Genomic DNA, 20,452 nt, shown 5'->3' on the forward strand with positions numbered 1-20,452 from the left:
GACGAGTTCGCAGAGGGTCGCTGTCACCCGGGGTAAGCGGTAGGCGCGGCGACACCCGGGAGACGCGGTGGGTCCCAGGTCACCCCGCAGGACGAACACCCGGGGTCGCTGTCACCCGGGGAACGGGGCAGGCGCGGCGACACCCAGACACGCGGTGGTTCCTGGGTTGCCTGCAGGACGAGTCCGCCAGGGGTCGCTGTCACCCGGGGGACGCGGCGGCGGGGATGGCGGGTCCCAGGTCACTCCGCTGGACGAGTTCGCAGAGGTTCGTTGTCACCCGGGGTAAGCGGCAGGCGCGGCGACAGCCGGGAGACGCGGTAGGTTCCGGGTCGCCCCGCAGGACGAGCCCTTCGTGGGTCGCTGTCACTCGGGGTAAGCGGCAGGCGCGGCGACACCCAGAGACGTGGCGTGTCCCGAGTCGCCTGCAGGACGAGTCCGCCAGGGGTCGCTGTCACCCGGGGAACGCGGCGGCGGGGGTGGCGGGTCCCGGGTCGCTCCGCAGGGCTAGCCCTTCGGTGATTGCTGTCACTCGGGGTAAGCGGCAGGCGCGCCCGGTTCTGGGGTCGCCCCGCAGTATGTGTCCGCCGAAGGTCGCTGTTACCTGGAGAACGGGGCGGCGGCTCCCGGGTCGCCCCGCAGGACGAGTCCGCCGAAGGTCGCTGTCACTCGGGGTAAGAGGCAGGCGCGGCGACACCCAGAGACGCGGCGGGTCCCGGGTCGCCCCGCAGGACGAGTCCGCGAGGGTCGCTGTCATCCGGGGGACACGGCGGCAGGGAAGCGGGTCCCGGGTCGCCCCGCAGGATGAGCCCACCGAGGGTCGCTGTCACCGGGGAGGGGGGGGACGCGGTGGGTCCCGGGTCGCCCCGCGGGACGAGCCCGCCGGGGGGTCGCTGTCACCCGGGACGCACGTCCGCTCACTGCGTGGCGTGCAGCTTCTGGTGGTCGAGGAGGTGGACCATCCAGGGGAAGGCCTTCCCGCAGACGCCGCACTCGAAGGGCCGCTCGCGACCGGAGGGCTCGCGGCGGCCCGAGGGCTCGCGGCGGCCTGAGGTCTCGCGGCGGCCCGAAGGCTCCCGGCGGCCGGAAGGCTCCCCGCGGGCGGAGGGCTCCCCGAGACCGGAGGGCTCCTCGAGACCGGAGGGCTCCCCGCGGCCGGAGGGCTCCCCGAGACCCGAGGGCTCCCCGCGGCCGGAGGGCTCACCGCGCCGGCCTCCATCCGAGTCCTGGGCCTGCCCTGCCGCTTCCTGGGGGTCGGCCTCTCCTGGCTCCTCGCCCCCGCTCCGGCGGGGCCTCTTGGGCAGCGGCTCCAGCAGGTGGATCTTCCGATGCTCCCCCAGGACAGAGGCGTGCAGGAAGGTTTTGCCGCACTCGGGACACGAGAAGGGCCCCTCTTCCAGGTGGCGCTTTTGGTGCTCCATGAAGTGGGTGACCCAGGTGAAGACCTCCCCGCATTCGGCGCACGCGAAGGGCCGCGTCCCTGGGGGGACTGGCGGCGCCGCTGAGCTCCCGGAGGAGGGGGCAACAGCCGGTCGCCCTGACTCTTCGGGGGAGGCTTTGGTGTCCTTGAGTAAGGGCAGGTGGGTGCTGCTGGCATCACGGTCCCCAAGTCCCTTTTGGGGACTACTGCTCTGAGCACTTGGGAGGGTGAGGTCTGCAACCAGGCTGGGCTGAGGGCGCGGGTGCAGGGGCTTCTCTGGAGCAGGCCCTTGGCCCGCAGTGCCCTGAAGCACAGTGTCCCTGGGGGCAGCCCCTGCCTGCCAGGCACTCCCTTCGGCCTGGGGAGTGTCCTGGGCCAGCCTGGGGAGACAGTGCCTGTTTTCGAGGGCTCTGTCCCGGACCTGCCCACAGGGAGGCTCATCCCAGACACTAGGCTTCACAGGCAAGCAGCCCAGGCCTGGGGAGGGTAAGGGAAAAGGGTTGTTAGTGAAGGGACAGAGGCTGGAGGCCACACTGCCTCCCCGCCCCTGCCCCCCAAGGGCTGCAGAGAAGGGCAGGCAGCCAGCTGCTGGTACTCGGTAGAGCCTTCTTGTTCTCCATCTTTCCCTCTCTTAAGATAAAGGGGCACGTGGGGTTGGGGGCAGATCCCACAGCCCCGGGGCCCCCTTGTCCTCACCTGGGCAGGCTGCTGAAGGGACCCCATGCTGCAGCATCCTCAGTCTGTCTGCCTTCATGCTGGGAGGCTGAAGCCCTGGTCAAGGGGTGGAAACGTTTGAGTAGCTGTTGGGGCAGCGGGTGCCAATATCAGTCCCCACTGTTGGTGTGCACAATCTGGAGGAGGTATAGAGTTAATCACCAAAGCTCCCCCCCACCCCCAACACTGCCATCAGCAAAGTCTAACCCTTGCCAGGCCCCAGTCCTCAGGATTGCTGTAGGACCCAAACACTCACCGAGTGAGCCCAGGGTGCAGGATGCCTCGGCCCCCGCCCTGGTGTGGGGACTCCGCTGGGGCTGGGCAGGCTGCAGCCACTCGCCCTCCTGGGGGAGCCCCAGCTCCGATGCCTGGAATGGCAAACACAGTCCCATTCAGCAACTGCCCCATGCCACCCACAGCTTGGAGCAGCCACCAGAGAGCCATCCACCCAGTGCCACCACAGCAGAGGGACAGACACCATTGCCTCCTTTCAAAAATCCAGGAATAGCGAAACTAAAGCCACTGCCTCCCCCCAAAAAAGGTGCCAAAAAAAAAAAAAGCCACCAAACCAATAAATAGTAGTTAGTAACAGTTTATTGTACATATAGGAATAGTCTGTGAACTGAGAGCTTTCAAATCCAAGATTGATAGGAAGTTTGGAGGCTTATACAGTGAAAGTGAGGAAGGCATTTTAACTTTTTTGGTGACAGTTATTACCTTTGTAATAGGTAATACTGGGGTTTTCCAGTGGCGGAGGTTGACTCAAAGTGATTATTCTTACACTGCGTTTAGGAAAATGACCTAAGTTTCTTTAATAACCGCCAGAGGCATTTGCACAAGGTGGCCCAGATTATAATTCACTTGTTTTGCAGAACACACTAAATTAAGTTTCACTTACTGTGGCTTTAAGTGGCTTTGTCTGCTCAGGGAATGTTCAGATCTTGTTTCCTTTTTTATTTAATTTTAACATCCCAAATGCACATTCCCAGAGGGCTGTTACTAGGACATAATTTGAGACACCCCCCCCCCCTTGCAAAATGGAAATACAAGGCTCCTTTGTGATGTGTTCTATGTGTCCAGTTCTGTGTCAATGTGACTAGGCTAAGGGATGACCTGATCGCTGGTAAAACATCATTCCTGGTATCTGTGGGGATGTCTCCAGGGAAGACCAGCATTTATACTAGTAGTCTGAGTAAAGGTCATCCTCACCAATGTGGGTGAACATCACCCAATCCTTTGAGGGCCCAAGTTGAACATGAAGGCAGAAGGGTGCCTTTATGCTCTCTGCTTGAGCTGGGACAGCCACCTTCTGCCCTCAGATATTGGACCCCACCTTGATTATTGGCCTTTGGACTCAGACTGGGACTCCTCTGGTCCTCAGACCTTTGGACTTGAGATGGAATCCCCACCAGAAGATCAGGGACTTCTTGGCCTTCATAATCGTGTGAGCCGGTTCCTTATAGTAAATCTCTCTGCACTTGATCTTCGCCAAAAGGCCAAGAAACAACAGTAGATCTTTCTGTATGTCTATATAAATCCTTCTGGATTTGTTTCTGTGGAAAACCCTAACTAATACACCCTCACTTGAAAACCATTGACAATTTCATGGCAACAAGGTGGCATTAAGAAGAGTCCTATGTATGGAGTCAGGTCAATATCACTTATGGGGTTCTGAACTGTTCCTCACAGCTGCACTGTCCCTGAGAACAAGCGCACCCCCCCCCCCGAGGGTGGTGAGCAGCAGTGGGGCTCTAGGTCTCATCTGTCACCAAAGCACTCCTGTCACCCATCCCGCCAATGGGTACACAGATCCCACACAAAGTGATATCAGTGCTTGCCACTGAATAGTGAGAATCTGAAACTTTCATCCAGGCTCTGGCTCCACTTGCTGTATGGCCCTGGGAGCTTTTCCTCTCTGGGTCTCAAAGGGGATATCTGCGCGACTTGCTCAGAGCTAGGCACCTGGCAAGGGCTTCGCAAACTTCCACTGTAGTGGCTGGGTCATTCAGGCTTTGTGGCTAGAGAAAGAGCACAGTGATATCCCTCAATACAAATGAACAATATTCGAGAAAGTGCATTGGGACCAACAAGAAGTGAGAAGCAGGCAGGAGGTCAAGCCCATGTTGGAAAGGCCTGTCTTTGGTTGGTCTCTGCTTTCTGCTTCTCTCAACCTACCCTCCCAGGGTGCTGGAGTGCAGGTGCAGGGTTCTAAGGCTTCCCAGAGGCCCAGACGGGACTGATAGGTGCTGGAGACTCACGGAGGGAGGGAGCTGAGGACAGGGTGCAGTGGGAGGGAATTAAGGTATAAGATTCTTCACTTTCAGGCTGAGAATATATGGATAATGTGTTTGGCTGAATTATTGATTTTCTGTCTCTTGCTAAATACTAGTTTTGATTATAAAACAACATTTATTGAATTCTATAACAGTCACCAGAGAGGCTGCCATCTGCAAGGGAGTAGGCAGGAATTCCTCTCCCTCTTCTTCCTGGTACCCCAACCACCTGAGACCTTCAGCTGCTGCCAGTCCTGCCTCCTCAGTGGCAAAGGCCATGACCATGGATGGTGGAGGGGTTAAGTAAGAGAGAAAGCCCAGGATGCGTGTGTGCGCGCGCACGCTGGTGGGGGCGTGCTAGGGCATATTAGTCCGCCTGGCTTGGAAGCTTAGGTTGCAATGCAGAGATGTCTGCAGATATACAGACCTGGGCCAGGCACAAAAAACGGGATATTTCTGGGCCTTCTCTATATCTCCAAACACAAAAATGTCCCCAAAGTCCTGTTGGCCCTGGGGTCTGGTCATTTCAGGGACGGTGTTGGGCAATGAGTGAGATGTGAGGGCCCACATCTGTCATCTAACCAGCCAAGAAAAAGAAAATAAGAACAATGGGATACGTGAATGCCAACCAGCTATTTACTGCTGTTGACGGATTATTATTAATGGCGTTAGTTGAGGAAGCAGAGCTGGGTTTATGTCTAAAAAAGACTTGCCAGGGGTGGGGGTGGGACAAAATAGATGAAGGGGTCAAAAGGTACAAACTTCCAGTTATAAAAAAGGTAATTCCTGGGGCTGTAACATACGGATTGGAGATTATAGTTGATAATATATTGTAGATTTAAAAGTTGCTAAGAGTAAATCTTAAAAGTCCTCATCACAAGAAAAAAAATGGTAACTGTGTGGTGATGGATGTTAACTGGACTTATTGTAGTTGATCATTTTGCAATATATACATATATTGAATCATTATGTTGTACACCTGATACATATTAATTGATGTTACACATCAGTTATATCAATTAAAAATTAAAAAGAAAAAGATGTTATAGATACAGTTGGGGGAAAAAAAAAAGTCCTTGAAGCCCAGACCCTAATTGTAGTGCATGGAGATGGGGTGTGAGCATGTGTGTGATTTCCAAGGGGAGAATTCAGGATAGAAAAGGGATTTCCATCAACACATCTGGCTATGTGTCAGGCACTTGTGGCCCATCTGGGGCTGACTTATCCATCATGTGCCAGAAATATAATGCCCAGAGCCCATGAAACTTTTTGGAGAAAGGGGTTTCTCATGATAATGTTTTAATTTCTTTTAAAAGCTGACACATACACAAAATGAACATAGCAACTATTCCAGCCTGGAATATATTCATCTTTATACCAAATGGTCATAAAAATATAACTTTTACTATTTTGTGGAAGCTCATGAATATAACTTTGATATGATTTTTATGGGGCAAAAATTCTTAGGACCCACGAAATTCCTAACGCAACCCTGGGTTCATTGTCCTCTCTACTTTGGTGTATGCAGTGTGTATTGATTTCCTATGGCTGCTGTAACAAATCATGACAAACTTAGCGGCTGAAAACAACACAGATTTCTCTCACAGCTCTGGAGGCCAGAAATCAGTTTCTCTGGGCTAAAGTTAGAGTTGGCCAAGGCTCATTCCTTCTGAAGGCTCTCTAGGGACGGTCTGTTCCCTGGACTTTTCTCAGCTTCTAGACACATCCACATTCTTTGTTTTATGGCCGTTCCTCCATTTTCACTACCTCTGTGCACAGGCCACTGCTCTGTCTCCTGTTGTTAAACCTCCTTCTGCCTCCCTCTTTTAAGTACACTTGTGATTACATTTAGAATCCACTCAGATAGTCCAGGATAATCTCCTCTGCTCACATTCCATACTTAATCACCTGCAAAGTCCCTTTTGCCACCTATGGTAACATTCCCAGGTCCCAAGGATGAGGACATGGACATTTGGTGGGGCCAAGGGGGTTGGTGGAGTCATTATTCATCCTGCCACACGGTGTGTGTTTGAAGTTTTCCACGATAAAAAGTTTTACAAAAAGATACTTGAAAATATATTTCTAGGGTGCCTGGGTGGCTCAGTCGGTTAAGTGTCTGACTCTTGGTTTCGGCTCAGGTCGTGATCTCCTGGTCGTGAGATTGAGCCCTAAGTAGGGCTCCACGTGCTGAGCATGGAGCCTGCTTGGGATTTACTCTCTCCCTTTCTCTCAGTCTCTCCTCTCCCCTCTCAAATAAAGAAAGAAATAAACAAAAAAGATATTTCCTCCTGCAAGCCTAAAACAAGACAACTAATAACTCTTTTTTCCCCCTCAGCCATAGCAGGTCAGAGATAGAAACTCACACAGGTGAGTTCAAGGGCGGGGATGATCTGCCAGTGATGTCTACAAAGGTACACATGTTTCTTTGGTGGGATGGGCTCTTCTGCTGAGGGTGGGTGGATTATTCATCTTTTGTCTCATGTTTTCGTTTAGATGTCTTTCTTTTGTTGTTGTTAATTAACTAAAGAATGAAAACGGTCTCCAGGCAGAAGAACATAGTGGCCAGAGAAGAAACAAAATACAGACTGGTGGGTCCTTCAAAAAACCAGCCATGCAAATCAAACCTCAAAATGATGTTAGACCCCAGTAGCATGAGTGGGGTGGTCTCTGGGGATACACAAGGGACTGGACTTTGGCTTGATGGGAAATATTCTCATTTTTAACGGTTCTTTCATTTAACTTATCTTAATTTTACTTAATTGTATAAAATTGTTGTGTGTATGTGTGTGTGTGTGTGTGTGTGTGCGTGTATGTATGTATGCGTGTGTATGCACACATGTTCATATGCAGGTGCGAATTTTAACACATATATAGATTCATGAAACTACTACCACAGTCAGGACCAGAATGGTCCCACCACCTGGGGAAAACTCCCTCGTGCTGCCCCCATATAGTCACACGTTTCATCAACCCAGAACTCCTGCCTGGTGTCCACTGATCTGTTCTCTGTGGCTATCATTTTGTCTTTTCAAGATTGTCATATAAATGGGATTTCATAGTATGTACCTATTGAGATGAACTGTTTTGATAGCATAGTGGCCTTCAGATCCATCCAAGTTGTGTGTGAATCAAGAGTTTCTTCCATTATGTTGCTGAGTAGTATTCCATGGTGTGCAGGATAAGTGAGTGTTTATCCAATCACAGGGACATGTAGGTTGTTTCCAGTTTGGGGCTATTACAAACAAATGCTATGAATATTTGTGTACAGGTTTTTGTAGGAACATGAGTTTTTGTTTCATTTGGGTAAACACCCAGTCCCAGGAGGGGGATTGCTGGGTCATATGTCATGTATATACTTAACTTTATAAGAAACAATCAAACCATTTTTCCATTTTCCATTCCTACCAGCAATGAAACAGTTCCAGTTTTTCCACATCCTTGCCAGCACTGGGTGCTGTCCCTCTTTCTACTTTTAACCATTCCAGCAGGTGTGTAATGATGTCTCACCGTGGTTTTAATTTGCATTTCCCTGACGGCTAGTGATCTTCCATCTTCCAAATGTGCTCATTGTGATATTCCCATTTTTAAAAGGTAAGCACATGACTCCTGTCCTTTTTCTCTCTGAGCACGGACATAGAAAACACAAGGAAGCCAAAGATGCTTCCAGGTTGCTTGTGAATGGTGTAGAGGGGCTTGGGAGGGGAAGATGGCGGTATGGATCATGAATGAGGGGGGGCCACACGACCCTGTATGAAAGGCAGGATGCCTCATGGACACCCAGGCTGACAGCCACCTGCAGGGGATGAAGATCCTGACAGGGGTTTCGCACGGAGGGTTAACATTTCAGAGAGGGGCAGATTAGTGAGAGACAGAGGGGCCTGTGGTCTCGGAAAGGGTGAGGTCACAGAGGTGACAGGAGGTGAGAGCAAGGTGCTGTGAATCTGGTGCCGGGGGAAGGAAATGTGGTTTGGCTTTTGTTTCTTTTGTGATTTACCTGTTAACAAATCTACATGGCCTTCCCTGCTCCCCCATGCCCCCCCCACCCGGTTTTAATCACTCCGGTCCCTGCTGGAGGCCTGTCCCCATCACTCGGTGAGTGCCAGCCACACCAAGTCTCCCTGGGTCCCTGACACACACTTGATCCCAGGTCCCCTCTCACTTGGGGCCTTTGCAGGAACAGATCTTGCTGCGAGGGACACCCTCTCAGAGTCTTTCCCGGCTCCTCCAAGAATCCACAGGGCTTTCTGGTATAAGACTACTACAGAGAGTAACACAGATGGGACCCAGGCCAGGGCCCCCAGGCACCTATGTGCCGGCACTTGGGAGTGGTAGCGCCAGAAATCTTTCGACCGCCCAGCATGTAGTCGTGGGCTACAGCATCTGGCTCGTGTCTGCGAAAGGACTGGATGAGGGCCCAAGTGGAGGGGGATGAAGATGGTGTCTGTGATGTCTGCAGCAAAGCACAGCCCTATTTTACTGTATTTGGCCCGGCATTGAGCCCCAGCAGGTTTTGGGATTTGTGGGACCACTTAGAGGTGTGGAGTTCAGGCTTCTTGGGAGTGTTGGGGACAGCCTTGCACAGAGCTTGGGTGGGATGTCCTTGAGCCTGTCACAGCACTGATGCCCGTGGTGCCCTGGGAATGTAGGAGCATGGAGCCAGGGGCCCTGGGCTCACCTGGCATGGGTCTTTCTGGTTCTTCCCGTCTTCCTCCTCGCTGATGCTCCCGTCCTGGTGGTCGGTGAGAGATACCAGAACTGGGTGGGAGAAAGGGATGGTGAGAGGCTTGTGGGCCCAGAGCCCCCAAATCCCCCAGGTTTCCTGCACCAGGAGGGCAACACATCCCAGGAACATCTCTGAAGACCCCCAGTGAGGCCAAGGTAAGAGCAATAGTGTGTCACTGCCTCCATCCTTCCAACAAGCTTCTAAATGCAGCCCCACCCCACCCCCTGCTCCAGACCTTTCCACGGCTGCCAGGCATCCCATGGTGATCCCAGAGGCAGCCGAGGACAGGTCTTCTCACCCAACACTCCATGCCCATGTGTGCTCCTGAGAGGCCCATGAAGAGGACATATCCTGTAGCACTAACATGAAAAGCCTGGACAGAAGTCTTTATGAGGTGGAATGTGGTCAGGTAGCAAAGACGGTTGAAGCAGAGCCCCCTTGGATCTACCACAAAACACATTGTAGAGGGACAAAAGCCAGGGCAGAATAACAGTTAACAGAAGGTACACCATTTATAGAAGGTTTAGGACTTGGGAAACAGAGCCATACGCTGTTATGGATACAAAATAAGAGGAAAAAGTACAAACATGCACATGCAATGAGAGATTCAAGGCTTTGCCTCTGGAACAACAGGGAGAGTAGGGTTGAGAGGAGTGTGAGGGGACAGTGAACTCCACAGTGTGTCATTTCTTCAAATCAAGCTGCCTTTCAGGAGGTTAGGCTCTGAGATGGCTTCATGGCAGTTACACAGGTGTTCATTATAATACTTTCCATAGTTTTATAGGCTCAAAATGTGTCATATAAAAAGCAAACTGTAGTTTTGGAAAGCAATTTGGCAGTTCCTCAAAAAGTTATACATAGAGTTACCATAGGACCTAGCACTTCTCCTCCTTAGGTGTGTTCCCAAGGGAGATGAAAATATGTCCACACAAGTATCTGTATGTGAATGCTCATAGCAGGCTTGTTCATCATAGCCCCAAAGTGGAAACAACCCAAATGTCCATCAGCTGATAAATGGAGAAACAAACTGTGGTATATCCATACAATGGGGTATTATTCAGCCATTAAAAAAAAAAAAAAAAAGAAGTACTGATACATTTTACAACACGGATGAATCTTGAAAACCTTATGCTAAGTGAAAGAAGCCAGACACAAAAGGCCACATATTGTGTGATTTCATTTATATGAAATGTACAGAACAGACAAATCCATAAAGACAAAAAGTAGATTAGATTAGGGGGGAGAAGAGAATAGGGAGTGACTGCTAATGGTCTGAGGTTTACTTTTGGAGGGAGTAAAATGTTTTGGAATTAGATGGTGGTAATGGTTGCACAACTCTGTGAACATATGAAAAATCACTGAATTGTGTATTTTTAAGTGGGTGAATTATATGGTATGGAAATTATGCTTCAATAACATTATTATTTTTAAAAAGCAAACAGGAAGGTAACATTACCAAAAAACGGCAGAGTAGGGAGCTCCCAAAGTCAATCCCTCCACAATTAAGCATCCACGATTAAGCAACAATTAAGCTGGCAAAAACTTCCAGACTTAACTTTTTGGGAACTTGAATTTGATTTAAAAAAAAAAAACTTACAAGGATGAGGGAATGCTTAATGAAGAAAGAAGCTATTGAATTTCAACTAGAAGGTTTTGTGGCATTTTTACTTACCTGCCTACCAACCCCAGCTAAAAGGGGCTGTGGGGATGGCAATCCATATTATTGGTGTGGCTTGCTGAAGCCACAGGGGGCAGGACATATCTTGTTCCCAAAGAATTGCATTTGTGTGTTTTGACCTGTCTGGTGACTCTCTGAAGGATTGGTTCAGGAGGTTGCCTTCCTTATGCCCTCTCAGAACCCTCAGGACTGGAGTGGCCTCCTGAACAGCATTTGCCAAAAGCATTTAAAGGCACATACTAGTCACAACCTGACATACTAGTCACCTGAAACAAGGGATAAGTGGAGCAAGCAGCAGTGAGACCAAAAAGCCTAGGAAAGAAGAGTCTGGAGAAAGAAGTACATGTAGGAATAAGGACTTTACTAGAGAGTCTAGCAGGCCATGCATATGCTCAGGGCTAAACACATGGTAGGAAACATGAGAAGATCCCAAGCTTTCATCTCTGGTTGATCTTTAGGCCCCATTAACTGGGAAGTGAAGACTTAAAGATAGTTGTAAATGGAGTGGCTAAGCATTGAAGGAGGACCTCAACTCAGAGCCAACCAACAAAAACCAGGAGAGTTTTGTTTTGTTGGCTCCAGGCATTTAAGGAAATCTCTGTCACATCACTAGCTAACCACTAAATTCGTGAAACAGAAACTTTAGTGAGCACACACAACAAAGAATGTAGTTTTTACAAAAATAGTTCAAAAATAGTTTAAAGAAGTTATCAAAATAAACAATTAAATCCACAGTAAGCATAAACAGGCCCTGGAGAGGGAAGAGAATCTGATATCCAGAGTTACCACATTATATTATCAAATACTAAAAATGCCCAGTTTCCAACAACAAATTAAGAAGCATACAAAGAACCAAGAAAGTATATCTCATTCACAAGAATAAAAGAAACTAATGGAAACTATCCTCGAGGAAGCCCAGTCATTGGACTTAACTAGACAAAGATTTGAAATCAACTGTCTTAAATACCTTCAAAGAGCTAAAGGAATACATAAACAAAGAGCTATCAAAAATCAGGGGAATTGTGTTCTCAACAAATAAAGGATATCAATAAGGAGAAACTATAAAAAGGAACCAAATAGAAATTCTGGAGCAGAGTATAAGAACTAAAATGAAAAATTTGCTAGAGAGGTTCAACAGCAGATTTAAGCTGGCAGAGAAAAGGATCAGTAAACTTGAAGATAGGTCAATTAAAATTGTACAGTCTGAGGAGAAGAAAAATGAACAGGGCCTAAGGGACTTGTGGGAACACCATAAAACATACCAACAGCCATATAGTGGGAATCCCAGGAGGAGAAGATCAAAAGAGAGTGAAAATATTTTTTAAAATAATGGCTGGAAACTTCCTAAAATAGATACAATACATGAATCTACACATTCAAGAAGCTGAACAAACTCCAGTAGGATGAACTCAAAGAGACCCACACTGAGACATGCTATAATCAAACTCTCATGTGGTTCCACATATCAAAATCAAGCTTCGTACTGCACCATATTAATAGATCACATGATCATCTCAATTGACGAGGAGAAAGCATTTGATGTAAGCCAGCACCCTTTCATGATACAGCATCATAATTTTGAGGGACTGAAAGCTTACCCCCAATCAAGAATGAGGCAAGTATGTTTGCTTTTACCACTTCTATTGAACATTGTACTGGAAGTTCTAGCCAGAGCAATTAGGCAACAAAAAGAAAAAAAAAGGCATCTAAATTGGAGAGGAAGGGGTGCCTGGCTGGCTCAGTGGGTGGAGTGGGTGACTCTTGATCTGGGGGTTGTGAGTTTGAGCCCTGCGTTCGATGCAGAGACTTCTTAAAAATAAAATCTTAAAAAAAAATAAAAATAAATTGGAAAGGAAGAAGAAAAACTATCTGTATTCACAGATGGCATGAGCTAATTAGTGAATTCAGCAAAGTTACAGGACACAATATCAACACATAAAAATTAGTGTGTTTCTATAAACACCAGTGAACAACCCCAAAAGGAAACTAAGGAAATTTCATTTATAATAAGAATCAGTTCCACTTATAGACTCAAAAAGAATAAAATACTTAGGAATAAATTTAGCCTGGGAGATACAAGACTTGTACATTGAAATCCGGAAAACTGCTGAAAGGAATTAAAGAAAAATAACATGATTATTTATTATTATTACTAAACACATTCTGTATTCATGGATTAGAAAATTTAATATTATTAAGATAGCAAAATTATTTAGTGATCTACAGGTCCAATGTAATCCCTATAAATACCCCAACAGCCTTTTTTCCTTCTTTGCAGAAATAAAAAGCTGGTCCTAAAATTTATATAAAATTGCCAGGGACCCAGAATAGCCAAAACAGCCCTAAAATAGGACAAAGTTGGAAGACACATACCTCTTGATTTCAAAATTTACTACAATTTTCAAAATTTGCTACAAGACGAATTTGGCATAAAGACAGACTTGTAGAATGGAAAGGAATTGAGAGTCCAGAACTAAGAGAGTCCAGAACTAAGAATCTACGGCCAATTGATTTGTCACAAATGTACCAGGACCATTCAGTGGGGAAAAGGAGTCTTTTTAACAGTGGTGCTGGGACTACTGGTAATCCACGTGCAAAAGAATAAAGTTGGACCCTTACTTCATACAATATACCCAACAGTGCCTGGTGGTTGCCAAAGGCCCATCCTTGGATCTTCCTGCTGTTTCTGTTCACCTGCCTTTTCCCCTCCTGGGTTGGCTGTGCACCCACTAGGTGTCTGGTATTGCCCACTGTCCAGGAGCCACCTGATGGTGGACGCAGAGCTCTTGCTCTCATAAAGCTCACATAAACTAGGACAGAGAACTAGGACACATGCAGGGAAAGGATAAACCCTAAAAACATCGCCGAGGGGTAAGGACCCCGAAGAACATGAGTGGCATCTCGCAGGGCAGCCTCTCAGAGGGATGGATGTCTGAGCCAGGCCTTGAAGATGAGCTGGCTACCCCTGGATCCAGTGAGGGTCAAGGCTGCGGACCGTAGGGAGGGAAGGCCGTGGAGGCAGGTGATCAGAGCACCCAGCCAGGACAGGATCTGGGGTCAGAACTGCTGCAGGGTTGGCATAGGAGCTGACAGCTCCCTCTGCTTCTGTGTGAACAGAAGGTAGGATGATGGTTGTGGGGAGTCATTAAACTTTTGATTGCTGAGGCAACCATTTCAAATACATCCATCTGGAATAAACATATTTGCAGCTGTATGACACAGCTTCCAGCAAAAAAGCAGATAAGGAATTGGGCAGCCCCCAGTCATGGAGGTCCCTCTTTCGGAAAGCCCTGGGTAGTCCAGATAACTGACAGTTTGGGTGACCTAGTTCTCCTTTCTCACACTCTAATTGCCACTCTTCTGCTTTAAATTAGCCAACAAAGAGTATATTTCTAAGACCCTAGACAGCCTCCCTCCAATAAAAGCAGAGCCCCAGGCGTGTGCTCTCTCTCCCAGTGCTCTCCCTCTTGTGCCTGAGAGCATCACTGTCAATAAACAGGCTGCAGTGGGCGCAACACTCCTGGGTACCCAGGTTCACGGCTGGGCCAGAGGGAGGGACACACTATGGACTAAAATGAGAAGAGACCTGTTCTGTTCAGATATTTTTCCAGACACCAGCCATCAGGAACTTTGAATGGAAATATTGGCTCTGTCTTCACCCTGCATTTGGGCCACAGCGACTGGAGAGGACCACTCACAGGAAAGAGAGTCAGGCTCCCACTGGATTTCATCTGGGCTTTAGGCACCCTGTCCACAGCCCTGCCCCAGCCAGCCCCTGGGCACATCTCATCCTCAGTGTGCATCTCTTCCTGTTCCTTCCCACTCACTACCCTCCGGGAGGTTCCCCACCCAAGGAATGAAGCCTAATCTTGAGACAGCAGCATGCAGATGCCACCTGCCCATGTCCCTGACTTCCAGGCATTCACGCAGCAGGTAGAAACGCCTTCTTATGCCCAGCCACCTGCTGCTCCAACTACCTCACTGTCCACAGGACCACAACTTGTGCAAAACATGTACACAATCCCCCTGCTGAAAAATGATACAGAATCTCAAGATGGCAACAGCAGAGTATTAACGCTAGCCTGGGCCTCCTAAGTGTGGCAGGCTGTGTGGGTCCACCAGGGGCCAGATGCAAAAGCTTTTTGGCCTCTTTGTCCCTGGAACAGTGAGCTCCAAGGGCCACTTTATCTGCCTTGCACGTCTTCATGATGCCACAGGAACCCAGGAACAAGAGTCCATGATGGCATTCAGTGCCTTCTAACTTGGACTAGGCTCTTGCCTCTGCAAAACAGGACATGCAGCTTTCCCGAGCACGTCAGCCAGCTTCCTGCAGGCAGTGTGGAGACCTGAGACCCCTGTTTTCTGTAGATTTCGAGGCTTTTCTGAACCGAGGGCCTGAAGACACCCTGATCACAGCACCTGTGCCAGGCCCTGAGTTGACCTCCTCCAGATGTTGTGATGGGGTCTGCACTTTTGTTGACATTACTAGGAAAGAGGGAACCCATTTCATGGGCCTGGGAGGCTGGGAGTTCTACAGAGTCACAGGGGCAAGAAAGCATGAGGACAAAGCACCTGTGGGGGAGAGGGGAGCCCAGGTAGCATCAGATCCGCCTGTGGACCTTGCAGCTATCGGAGTCCCCTCCATCTGTTGAGCTCCCTCTAACGCCCATTCTGTGACAACCGTGGCCCCAGGTGTCTGTCTCCACAACCAGCCTGTGGACCTCTGAGATGGGTCTGTGTCCCATGGACTGGATGCAGGGGAGGGACGAGCCACCTCCAGGATCCCTGGACAGGTCCTGAGGTGGGAGGCACGTGGTCCACAGCATCTCGTGTGGGCTGAGGGACCCGGGGTCCTTCTGACGGAGAGCAGACAAATGCAAAGCCACAGGCCAGATGGATACATGGTAAAATGGAGGAATCCTCAATTACCGACTGAGAGAAGTGAGGCAGACAGAGGTGTGCGGCACAATGACATTTATGTAAAAAAAAAACAAAATCAAAAACACAGGTGTGTGATACGACAATGTGCACTGGGTAGGACATGTACAGGCAGGGGTTCTGCTCAGATGGTCTGGGGCGCTGCTGGTCGGGAGGGGGAACGGGACAGGAGCGGGTGGGGGGTGGGTGGGAGCAGTGCTGGGTGGATGCGACACTGTGAGTCCGAAAGGAAAAAGCAGCGCGATCCTTGGGCACCGGGCCACAGAGACACTGGCCAGAACCCAAACCCGGCACCTGCTCCTCCCCTGCAGCCACTCGCTCTCAGGGGTGAGGCCCGTCCCCTCACCTTCCTGCTGCGACATCTGTGTGAGGTCCTCCACCAGGCTAGCGGCCTCCCTGCAGGTGCGAGGGCCCTGCGACTGCACCCAGGTCCTCATCTTGCTGGGCAGCGCACCCAGGAACTGCTCCAGCACCAGCAGCTCCAGCATCTGCTCCTTGGAGTGCGCCTCGGGCCGCAGCCACTGGCGGCACAGCGTCCAGAGCTGGCCCAGCGCGCGGTGTGGCCCTCCTGCCACGCGGTACTGGAACTGTCGGAAACGCAGGCGCCAGGCCTCGGTATCCCCAGGGCTGGCCAGCTGAGGGGCCCTGTCCTGCTCCCTCAGGGCTGGGGTCTGGGGACTCCTGGGGGAGGCGAGGGCTCTGGCCAGCGGGAGCATCTCTCCGGCCTCAGGGGGCAAGCGAACTGGATCCCAGGACAGTCCCAGCAGCTCCAGACAAACCCAGGTGGCGGCAGGCAGATGCGGTCAGCAGTCAGGGCCTGCAGAGAGGGGCAGGCGCAAAGTGGCCACATCAGATGGTAGCCATCACCTTGCTCAGGACTCCCCTTGGCTCCCCACCTCCTTGCCCTGACCTCCAGTTCCCAAGGAATTGACCTTAGCCCTCCCCATCTCATTCTGACCTGATCTTACACATGGCCCTCACAGGCTACATTGTGAAGACAACACACTGGTCACCCCAGGGCCTTTGCAGCTACTGTTCCACCCACACTCCTCTCTGATGCTCATCCCAGCTCAGCTGTCACCACACCAGGGTGTCACCATGCTCTGGTTCAGAATGTCACCCTTGTCTCCTCAAGCTCACTGTGCTGTCTTCACAACCCTTATCTCATCAAGAACATATCTCATTTCCCTACTTAGCTTAGTGTCCATTTCCATCCTTCATTCATTTAGTCATTCAATACACGGTTTACGGAGCATCTAGGGGAACAGGATTCCTGCCCTGGTGGAGTACCAGCACTGCCCAGCAGAACTTCCTATGGGGTTAGAAATGCTCTCCACCTGTACTGTCCAACGTGGTAGCATCAGCTACATAGGGCTCCTGAGCACTTAAAATAGGAACCGGAGTTTAAATCCCCTTTAAATGGAAACAGCTGGATATGCTATGCAATAGCGCAGTAGAGGCCTCCTGCCTTGCCTGTAGCTTTCTGGCCTTTTCTACTTGCCTATGCTGTCTACTTCTGGCCAAGTTAGAGCTGAAGGAGGAGGTGGTAAGGAGGACAAGGGAGGGATAGAGACTTTAAAAGCAGAGGGAAAGTGGAAAGGGCAGGGAGAAAATAGCATTTTGTGCATCTTCCAAGCTTCCTATAGTGAACATATAACTGAAATGTTAGTCATAAAAATAAAAACGAGCAGGTTTTTTTTTTCTTTTTTTTTTTTTTTTAACACTTGTACTCTGTGCTGATCCGATGATGAAAGTAAAAGCTGGCACGACCTTTCTGGAAAGCACTGTGGCAGCTTGTATATCAAGACGATTCTGGAAGTTCGCATGCTGTGGAATTTATCTGAAATTGGGACAAAGATTTAGGCGCCAAGATTCACAACAAAAGTGCCCAGAAGTCAAGCCTGGCAGGATCAACTGCCCTCCCATCACCTGGCAAAGAATTTAGGACTGCAAAATACATGGTAACATTACATGCTCAAGGGAAGCACAGACATGACATATAGATGGCATGAGGTACAGGGGAGAGTGGGATGCAAAATGATGTATGAGGGTCCCAAAAAGGGCCACTGGGAAAGAGGCCCAAGGGTGGCCAGCCATATACTCCGTGTTCTTCCTAGTCTCTGAATCTCCCCCAAATGGTATTGTGATCATGTGGGGGGAGGGGAGGAAAGAACAAAACCATTGAGGAAGGATTTTTAATGACATGGGAAATGCTTATGACAAGTGAAAAGCGGAGGAACATTCCATGTGATTTTTTCCTTCTGGATCCTCTGGAGAACTTTTCATGTGCACGTGTGTGGGTTTTACAATCAGGAAGAAAGGAGAGGTGTACCAGGGCAGGGAGGGCAACTCACGAGGGCTGTGCCCTGCCAGTAAGCTTCAAGCCTGCTTTCTGACGCCAGCACCCTGACTGGGAGTTTACAAGCTCTGTCACCCCTGCTGAGACCACAGGCAAAAACACTCTTATGCTGTAGTAACACTTTCCTATGTGTAGTTTTTAAAAAGTAAAAGGGCCCGTTCGCAGCTCCACAAGGTTCAAGCAGCCATTCTGCTCTGGGATCTCAGACCTTACCCTTCTCGCCGGTGAGCAGGGAAGTGCGCCCCGGGCAGATTCCAGGGTGGAGAACTGCAGCCCCTCAGCACCCTCCGGGGTCCTGGGATGAAGTCTACGTGGGGAGAAGCTGAGTTTATGGAGGATCTAGAGGGGATCAAGTGGGGCCCCTAGCTGAAAGCACCCGAGGCCTATGGGCACGTGTCTGGGGTCCACAGTTGTCATGTGGGGGTGTGGACCACACGGGAAGCCCAGGCTGATGAGGGGTCCTGAAAGATGTAGGGGTCTTAGGCTGATGGGGCGGGGACTTAACGTCTATGTAGCAAGGAGGCTCTGGGGCCTACGTAGGGAGAGCTGTGGGTTTTGAGGTCCTGGAGATCCACTCTGGGGGTACCCTGGATTGATGTGGGGAGGGGGGTCTCTGAGTGTCACTTGTGGGGCTCCAAGCCACGTGGACAGGCCAGGCTTACCTGGGGTGGGCACTGACATCTGTTGCTGACACTGTGTCAGGTTCGGGGCTGCTGGCTGGTGGGGGGAGGGAGGGCTTGGGCTGGGCGGAGGGGGGTCCGGAGCGGACGAACGAGGGTGGAGGGGCTTTCTGCCCCGGCTTCTGGGGAGGGGAGATGCCAACCGGGGCCAGGGCTGGGCGGAAGGGCGCGCCGCGGCCCCCTGCCCCCTCCACCTCAGCCCCCCGCGTGGCCTGCGAGGCTCGCCCGTCTCCCTCATCCCGGGGCACCTCGGGGCCCCCCGACGGCTTCCCCGACCCGGCTCGGCCCCGCCGCCTGCCCCGGGCTGTGCCTCCCGCCCGAGCCCGGACTCGTCTCCACCCGCGCTTCCTCTAACGCGATCCCGGCCAGCGCCCGCCGACTCCGGAGCCCTCGGCCCGCGCCGCGGCCCCTTCCCGCGGCCGGCCAGCCCGGCGGGCGCACTGACGGACGAGGGACGGGCGGCGGGAGGGCCGGACGGGCCGCGGCGGACTCACCGCGCGCGGGCTCCGCTCCGGCCAGGGCCGCTCCGTCATGGCGGCGCCTCGGCTTGCGAGCGAGCCCGGCCGCCGCCGCGCGGACTACAACTCCCAGAACCCCGCGCGCCGCGGGCGACCGCCATTGGCTCGGAGGGGCGCACAGAATCGTCCCCGAGCGTCACGCGCCACGGGCCCCCTGGCGGGGAAGGAGGGGTCGTAACGCACGGGACTTCGCCGACCAATCGGAAGCCGCCCGGAATAGGTCCTTCGCCCCCACGGTGCCCCAGAGTTACCCTGGAGGGATTCGGTCGCCACGGCAACGGGGCACGCCGCGGCGCAGCGACGTGAGGATGGTGCGGGGTGACTGGTAAGAGGATGGGGAGGGCTGCCCGAGCGCTCTCCTTTTGCTATGCGCTTGCCAAACGAAAGGCAGAAATTCTATTTAAACAACGTGGTTTCTTGTTTGTTTACTATAAGAGTGTCTCACATTTCGTATGTTAAAAAATATTTTTAAATATAAGTCTGTGTTAATATGTCCCAGAATAGGATTGCCAGATTTAGCATATCAATAACACAGGAGGCACAGAATTGCAGATAACAGCGATTTTTTAAAAAGTATTAATGTGTTTCACATTTAGCGTATCTTTTAAAAATTATAAAATATATGTAGATTAGTAGAAGTAATTTTCAGTGTAGCTATGTCCCACAGTAGACTTGCCGCATTTAGTAAATAAAAATACAGGATGCCCACCTAAATTTGAATTCCAGGTAAACAATAAGTACTTTTTTAGCGTAACTATTACCTATATTTATTATATTTTTAAAACTTTTTAATATAAATATATTTAGTATAACTTGTTTAATATATGTATATGTCCTAGTAGGGTTGCCAAATTTCTCATATAAAAATATAGGACAACTCCTAGTAAAATCTGAATTTCAGGTGAATTTTTTTTAGTATAAATATGTTCCAATAGTATAGTTGGGATATAAATAATAATAAATACTATGTTAATTACGAATAGTATATCTTATTATTATTTATCCGAATGGTATATTCGGGACATATTTCAACAAATTCTAATACCAAATAGTCTTTTAAATACTAATGATATATTTTAGTATAAGCACATCCCAATAGTATGTTTAGAATATACTAAAAAGTTATTATTTGAAATTCAGGTTGGGAGGAAG

At 50.2% G+C, this 20,452-nt stretch overlaps 1 protein-coding gene across 1 annotated transcript; it reads right to left on the minus strand.

Moving 5' to 3' along the window:
• Nucleotides 1-199: 199 nt before the first annotated feature.
• On the minus strand, nucleotides 200-18,850 carry ZSCAN1 (zinc finger and SCAN domain containing 1). Its single transcript, XM_047094274.1, has 7 exons — nucleotides 16,090-18,850; nucleotides 9,080-9,159; nucleotides 2,388-2,499; nucleotides 2,114-2,188; nucleotides 1,239-1,894; nucleotides 919-1,034; nucleotides 200-422 (listed from the first exon to the last, which is right to left on the minus strand). The coding sequence occupies exons 1-7, from the start codon at nucleotides 16,457-16,459 to the stop codon at nucleotides 200-202; spliced, it is 1,632 nt and encodes a 543-aa protein (XP_046950230.1). The 5' UTR covers nucleotides 16,460-18,850.
• Nucleotides 18,851-20,452: the final 1,602 nt, after the last annotated feature.

Source organism: Lynx rufus, unplaced genomic scaffold (genome assembly GCF_022079265.1).
Source record: "Lynx rufus isolate CCGP_SWC_20201006 ecotype Redwood Valley unplaced genomic scaffold, mLynRuf1.p SCAF_39, whole genome shotgun sequence".
Classification (NCBI taxonomy): domain Eukaryota; kingdom Metazoa; phylum Chordata; class Mammalia; order Carnivora; family Felidae; genus Lynx; species Lynx rufus.